General features: G+C 39.1%; 1 protein-coding gene across 3 annotated transcripts in view; it reads right to left on the reverse strand.

Annotated features, from left to right (window-relative positions):
* The window catches only part of IMPACT (impact RWD domain protein), a 33952-nt gene extending 26260 nt beyond the window's left edge, over nt 1-7692 (reverse strand). Inside the window, exons 1-4 of one of the 3 annotated variants that reach the window (XM_027766360.1) lie at nt 7498-7692; nt 6313-6441; nt 5108-5160; nt 3656-3718 (exon numbers count right to left, since the gene is read on the reverse strand). In XM_027766360.1, coding sequence (XP_027622161.1) covers nt 3656-3718; nt 5108-5160; nt 6313-6441; nt 7498-7533 — 281 coding nt within the window. In that variant the 5' untranslated portion in view covers nt 7534-7692. Of the gene's footprint in view, nt 1-3655; nt 3719-5107; nt 5161-5987; nt 6042-6312; nt 6442-7497 lie in introns of those variants that run through there. The other 2 variants (XM_006163669.3, XM_006163668.3) reach the window with 2 other exon arrangements.
* Between the last annotated feature and the right edge of the window lie 470 nt (nt 7693-8162).

An 8162-nucleotide genomic window follows, 5' to 3' on the forward strand; every position in this document is an offset into this window, starting at 1 on the left:
AAGAGAGAGAGAAAGTGAGAAAGCAAGCAAACTGTCAGGTCTGGGACTCAAACTGTGGTCAGTCAGTGGGAGTCTAGCATCCTTAACCACAATGCCACCTGCCAGCCATATAATTAATTAATTAATTATTATTCAATTTGATCAGAGACACAGAGGGCGAATAAGAAAGCCAGCTGCCAGGTCCAGGACTTGAACAGCTGTCAGCCATGTGGGAGTCCAGCACCTTAAACACCATGCCACCTGCTGGTTCATGGTTGTACTATTTTAAAAACTGACTCCAAAAGTCTGACAAAAACCACCTTAAACTCAGTTTGCTAAACTTTTAGACAGGATTCTTCCTAACTCTTAGACCTTAGAGCATTTTCTTTAGAAAACTTACTGTAAATTCTTTGCAAGCCCCTTTGAAATATACATAAATCTTTTTACAGAAGTATCTTGTTAGTGCTTTCTCAAGAACCTGGAAGGACTTTCTCAAGGGAACTGGAAGCCACCCCTCTGAAACATAATTATCAAAGAAAATAGCACCCCTATCTTCCAGTCTCTGCAGTAGGGTATGAGCCTAACTTCACTAGCATTCATAGAGAGAGTTTGCTGCTAATACTTTAAGAAGTGCTACTACAGCAATTGATCTAAACTGATCACTAACTATTTCACTATACTGTACTGGTACACATTGATATTAATTTTTAAGTCCCAAACAACTAACAGAGCACCAACATACAGGATATGCTCATTAAATATTTACTCAGCCTCACGCGTGGTACAGTTGATAGCAAACTGAATTGCAGTGCTGAAAGCCATAGGGCTTACCATGAGTTAAGGCTCCTAAGTTGGCCTGAAAGCATGCTGGGCAGGTAAGCATGCTCAGAATCCTGGAGTGGGATGGCTGGGGGGAGGAGATTGTGGCATGACAAGACCCTGATGAGGGTGCTTCTCTCTCTCCCTCCCTCCCTAGTCTGTATGTAAGTGCTCTTTATCATAAATAAAAATAAATGAACTTTTAAAAAATTATGTTTAATGGAAAAATTGATAGTTTTCTGATCTCTTACCTTCCTACATAAGTAGAAACTAATGATAGTTCATCTTCTTATCCAGGCAAAAATCAAATTTGGCATTAAAAATTATGCTAAATATACAAACCTCAATACTGTCAGAGAATTTATAATCATAAGAAAAGTATAAATATTCAGAACTATATTCTTCATTTGTGGGACACAAAAATGGTTTATTGCCTGCTGATGATAATGTGCATAGTATTCTCATTCAGATTGGTCTGAGGTATATTTCATGTTGGAAAAATTATCTTTACAAGTCAAATGATACACAGTGATGGAGTGTTTATAAAAATAAGAAGGGACCAGCAGTTAGTGTAATGGCTATGTCGCTAGACTCCTATGTAGTTGACCGCGGTTCAAGTTCTGGACCCGGTGGCTTAAACTCATGCCAGGCACACGTACGTGCATGCCCAAAATCCCGAGAGGAGAATGGAGGAGAAGGGATTGTGATGTGGCCATCCCCCTGAGGGAGGGGGTGATTTCTAGCTTTCTGTTTCTCTGTCTCTCTCTCTGTCTGTCTGGCAAGCTTGCGTACCCTATAGCAAAAACCTCTCCAAAAAATAAAAATAAATAAAAAGAATTTTTTAAGAAAGAACTATATTCCTGTCTTTATATAATTATTTTTTGAAATCCCATATTTTTCATTTGTTGCCCCCTGTTGGAATCTTATGAAAAATATAATTTAAAAGTTGCCCAAAAACTCAAATACAGAATGTGTATTTCTATTTAAAAAATGTATGAGAATATCACTAGACTAGGGTTATTCAAACTGTTTTAATAAGTACAAGAAAATGGAACTGAACAAGGTGCTTGGTAATTCCTGACCCTTCCTAAATCTCAAATAGTTCAACTGATTACAGTAATTGGGGATGACAAGATACTTCCCAGTAAAAGGGAAGACGACTAAGATAAAGAAAAGGCAGGTAGGAAGCCATTTCAGAGTGTGTGACACTGCATAAAAGGAAAAGTCTAACTATTAAATGTGATGAACAAGACAGAAGTCAAGTGTGGAAAGATCTTCAAGAAAGAGGAAGTGGTCAATACCATTAAAAGTTATAGAGGTAAGTAAGATGAGAGCTGAAAAATGACCATCACATAATACAATTAAAACATCAACAGTAAACAAATTTGCAGTATGTTTTTCTTATTCTACTTTAAAGAGTGAGAGAGATTGGCAAATAAGAATAAAGAAAGGATTATAGAAAGAAGTCTGTTGGGGGCCCAAAATTGAAGTAGCGAGCAAGGTTAGAGACATTTAGTTAAGGAAATGTTAGAAAACATTTAGTTAAGGAAATATATATTTATTTGCTGAGGATGTCAAACCACTACCTGGTGAGGAAGGAAGACCACTTTCTCCAAAAATGAGTAGAATGCATTACACAACTTACCATTGTCTAATTAAATATTTTGGGAGGAAAAGAAACCTTGCCTTGATCCCGGGGATGCAAAGGGGGTACTCTCACTGTAGCAAATGGAGTGGCCACCTAGAACATATAATGTAATCCTTACTAGCTCCCAGATTAGAAAAAAGCTAATATTCCAGAATATTATTTTGCTAACTTAATATATCTCATTAAAATTAATCCAAATCAGTCATATCTTCTGTTCCACATCTATTCTTGCCACCTTCCAACAGCTCCAACAAGATGACCTCTTCAAAATAAAGATCTTACCATAGCACTACATAAAACCTTTCTGTTTCAACTGTTCTTAGGATAAATTCAAAAATCCTTAATAGAGTCTACAAAACTCCCCTGCCTACTTCTCCAGGTAATTTTCTTGCCACGTTCCCTGCCCTTCTCACTTCATATTGAGCATTATTGTTTCCCAAAATATTCCTAGCTCCCTGACGCAGGTCTTTGTATATGCCGTGGCCTGTAACTGGAATTATCTTTTCCTAGTAACTCAGCTTTCAAATCACACAAACCTTCTCTGACCTCCTAAACTAACACAGGTCTAATTTCAAACTCAGTATTGTATATCCTTCTTCTACAGAATTTATCACAGCTGCAGTTTTACATTCATTTTTTAATGATGCTGTAATTGTTTTGATGTTATAACTCCCCTCCCACCATATTCTAAATGCTGTGGAAAAAAAGAATGATTTCTGCTTTTACTAACCATTACATCCAGGATCTAGTACAATACCTGTAGTGTAATATTTGTAGAATGAAGGAATGAATGAAGAATACAATGTATCAGTAGACTCTTAGTCTGATAGCCCAATACAAGAGAAATTACTATACAAAGTACTTATAAGTTTAATAAATAATTATGCTTTAGTATTCTATTATCTATCTCATTTTACAGTCTATAAAAATACCAAAAGAACAATATCTGTGAATTTACTTTCATAAGCCAGCTAAATGTTATTACAAACATTAGCTCTAAATATAAACTGCATTTTTTTATCTGATGTCCTATCAAATATATATATGAAATTATATAACTTTTTTCAAGTCTCTTCAAAGTGAATACTTTTTGTTAATGGAAAGATAGCTTAAGAAAAAGTTTAGAAAAGGTTCTAATATATCACAGTTTCAACACAAGTCCACAACAGAATCACTAATAGAATTTTTTTTAAATCACCTATTACTTACATATATATTTCCTCAAGGCTGTTTGATAAATCTGCACGTTCTTGCTCTTTCAGCCAAGGTGCACTAAGATTAAATAAAACACAATAGAGAAAGTTATTTAATGGCTACGTTTATGTCTCAGAAATTAAACCATGAATTGGTTTTATTTAACTTTTAAAAAATTATTTTCATTAAGATATCTAATATTTATATAAGTCTACACAATTCTAAAATATTTTTATTGTCAACAACTTATTTAATCCTCCCAAGAAACCATGACGAAACCAATGTCACTATTACTCAATTCTAATAGTTCAAAAAAGAACTGTTTTTATATGGTATCATAAACATGCCCAAGTTTACATAAGTGGCAGAACAGGTTCTACAATGTAAATTTTTAGATTCATAGCAATTGCTATAATGCCAGGAGTTCCTGATTCGTGTCTAACTGGAGTCTCAAAAGCAATTCTAATAAACAAGGTAGCTTCCACATGATTATAAAACAGAAAAATAACATTTTCTGAAAAGAATATTTATAAATAATAATTTGCAATAAATAAAAACTAAAATTATATCACTATGATTAATAGTAATCCTTATTGCTATGGTTTAAAAGGCACAAAAAATAATCCCAACTACTAGGCAACAATTTCAGCACTTGAGATTTTTATACAATTTTGTTCCCATTGGTTTATACATATTACTAGGTCAAAAGGACAAGGTAGATTAAAGGTCATTTGCATCAGCAGGTCACGACTCAAAAAAATTAATGTCGTGGGGGCAGCAGATGGTGCAGTGGTTATGTCACTGGACTCCCACAAGGCCAAACATGGTTCTAATCCTGGGCCCAGTGGCTTGGAACTCAATGCTGGGTAAGTGTATGCATGCTCAAGATCCCAGGAGGAGAAAGGATTAAGGCATGGCCATCCTCCCTGGGGGATGATTTCTCATTTTCCCTCTCACTATCTCTGTCCTCCCCTCCAAGTGCATGTGCCCTAAGTCAAAAGCCTCTGGAAAAAAAAAAAAAAAATTAAGGTCTTGTAAGAAGACAGTCCTCCACTACAAGGGGGTAAGGGAACAGAGAGAAACGTTATGGGTAAATCCTGGAAAGCAGTCAGTCTTAGGTGGAGGTACATCAAGGATGTGTGGCCAGGTCAGCAGAACCAGGAGAAACAGGGACCAGGGTTTCTAGATCACTAGGTTGATTAAAGAGGAAGTTTCCCTTCCCCTTCTCTGAAGATCATTCTATAGCTATTATATCCCATGAGCCCTGTGATTTTCTTTTATACTAAGTGCTATATTTCAAAGTTTTTTTATATGAATTCTCTAAGCCAAATCAAAAAGGTGTTTTTAATTTCTATATACATTTTAATAATACATTTAATAAGACATAAAAACATGTATGGCATACCTAAATATCTTCCAAAGTATAATATTTTTATAAAAAATATTAAATACAGAAATATTGCTTACTTCAACTGATAAATAGGTGGAGCTGTGCCTGGGTATTCATTTGGCAGCATCACCTACAATGCAGTCCAAAAAGAAATCCATTCACACTTTATCGTGGAACAAAAATAACTACATTATATTTAAAAAGTTAGTCACTGACAAATCTCTAACTTACCACGCTAAAATAAACTACTGTTTTGCCAAATATTAGAAGGGAATCCCCTCTTCATATTCATGTTTCTATAACTGAATACGTTAGTGATGTTGCCAATTTGAAGGAACCAATATTTGCAGGCCAAGTATAAAAGCAGTGATACTTAGAACAACTAAGGATGAGTACACAGATGAAAGGAAAAGGCATTATTCTCCAAACCCCAACAGGTGGATACAGTGGTATTATAACATTTTCCAGAAATTTTTCTAAAGACATACTAAAAAAACTATAAAGTACAATTAAACATATAAAATAGGTAACATGTAATAAACATTCACATTTTTCAAATCAGTATTACTATTTTAAAAATCCTGGACCAGCACATAGCATAGTGCTTATGGCACTGCACTCCCACATGACCGACCATGGTTTGAATCTTGGATCTACAGCTTGAATATTGATCTGGGCACTCATGCATGTGTGCCCAAAATCCCAGCAGGAGAATGGAGAAAGGGTGATTTCTTTCTTTCCCTCACACTGTCTGGCGCCCACCCGGACTCTAAAGCAAAAACCTTAAAAAAAGAAAAAATCCTCACAAAAATTCACTTTATCATCCTTTATGGCCATAATATAGTCATCAAATCAGAAGCACTATAACAAAAAGCCACAGTTGGTCTTTCCATTTATTTTATACTAACTACAACTGATTACCAACTAATAAAGGAGTCATCTACATTACTAACTTACTATTTGTCTTAAACGTTAGCCATCTTTCCAGGTTTAGATCTTCTATCAGATGGACTGGATAATGAAAGGAATAAAACTCAAGTCTGTCAATGGTATATTAACATTTTAAATAAATAAAAGAGATTGAGATAAGGAACACAAACTATCAATTACACATACTTTCAGTTATCTGAGATTTAACTACCTGTAATTTAGATAATCAACTATGGCAAAAGGCAACAAAGAAATTCAGAAAATAACACACAAGTCATTAAAATACAATTTTGGTCAATCATGTAGTCAATATCATAACTGGAAAATGGCCATAGAAAAGGGGGGTAAATACCTGTAAACAAAGTGTCCATTTGGGATCATCTATATCGTCGCTAATTCTAATACAAAATATTTTGGCACAGTCATCAATGACACACCATTCCTCGCCATAAATGGCTGCCATTGCTTCAATTTCCTCATTCTGAAAGAAGTTGATAAAAAAAAAAAAAAAAGTCAACAAATATACATGCCCTAAAAGTCTGTTCTTACTACATTGTAAAGTATGTGCATTCAACATAGCTGGCCTGGATGAACCTGAGCAAGTCAAACATTCTTAGAGCAGCTGGTGACTGTCCTATCTGGGAACCAGCCCTGCTGCTGTTACTACTGTGCTTTTGGTCACTATTGAACAAAATATATATGTACTCTCATACTCTATAGGGAAATTCACAAGCGAAAAGATGAATATATCATCTCAGTTCCCTATCTTTTTTTTTTTCAACAGACACTTCCTGCCTCCACCAGCGTTGCCACGCTATGCCTAGATTCACACTCATGTCAGTTTTCTTTTTCAATTTTCTTCCTGGATTTCGGCACAGGGCTAGGAAACTGGGGGTTTTATTTGGGGTTGCTTTCTTGGTAATTAAGCCCTCAAAACATTTCACAAATTCTTCTCTTGGTTCAGAATCTTATAAAGAAAAGTAACTAGGCCTAAAGGTGAAAAACGGAACACAAAGTATGCATCCAACTTCGCAGCATCTGGTTGTGATCTCCTAGGCCTTGCATAGAAGCCTTAGGAACGCTCATGTGAGCCACGCACACAGGAAAGCACCCAGCCAGGAGGAGAAAGATATGGGCTCTTAGTCAAGTCCACAGTCTGTGTCACTGCCCGTTCTACAAGGCAGAAACCAGAGTTCTTGGAAGGTTTGTCCAGTGTGACCCGGCGGCGACAGGGCGGGGAGCAGGACTAGGGTTCTGCCTCGGGCCCAGAGCTGCTCAGTCGCGTGCTAATGGTTGACGAGGACACCATCTGAGGAAGGCCGGGCCCGCACGGCCGAGGAGCGGCAGGCTGGAGAGCGCTCGGTGGAGGGGACGAGCCGGGAAAGTGGAACGCGGTGGGGCAAACGGCGCTGCAGGGCAGCCCGGGCGGTGTAGGCGGGACCCGAAGCGGCCCTGACGGAAGGCCCCTCGGCGAAGGAGGCCCGGGACGGCGAGGCCGAGCAGAACCACTAGGGTCAGCGCCCCGCCGGGGCCTCCCCTGCCTCTGGTCGCTCGCAGCGTCCCCCTCAGCCATGTGGCCCCAAGAGCGGCCCTGCGGCCGCCACCTGCCCAGATCCAGAGAGCGGGGGCGGGGCGCCGCAGCGGCAACCGGAGCGCAGGCTGCCGCGCGGCCCGACCCGGAACCTCAACACGGCCGCGCCGCGCAGCCCGTATTTGCTTCCGGGTAGTGGGCCAGGTGGTGTGAGGGGCTCTCGGGTCCCCTGCTTCAGGGGCGGTTCTCCAACCTCTCTCCCCTTCCTGCTTGGCAAGGTCCCTGGGGAAGCCCGCCCTCCCGAAGAGCTGCTGGTGCCCTTCCCGTTCTGTCTCCTAGATACTTGCCGGCCCGGGGTCTTCTGTTCGCCCACTGTGACCTCGGCACCGTCGGAACCCCCTGGAGAGGTCGGGGAGTCGAGTTTCTGCTGCGACCCAGAAAGGGGCTCAACCGCAGCCCCAGACTCGTCTTTACATTTCAAGGCAGGGTTTTGGTTTGGTTTGATTTTTTTTTTTTTCCGATGCGTTTTAAGTTATTTTATCTGATAACTGGCAAAGATTTACTAACAACAGAGTAGAGTGTAGGTAGCCACATTGAGAGCATGAGAGAAGACATCCCCTCGCTGTTATATTATGGCCGTTGAACATTTTGTCTGGGAGCCACTTTTATAT

Source organism: Tupaia chinensis, unplaced genomic scaffold (assembly GCF_000334495.1).
Source record: "Tupaia chinensis unplaced genomic scaffold, TupChi_1.0 Scaffold142717_1, whole genome shotgun sequence".
In the NCBI taxonomy this organism is placed as follows: Eukaryota; Metazoa; Chordata; class Mammalia; order Scandentia; family Tupaiidae; genus Tupaia; species Tupaia belangeri.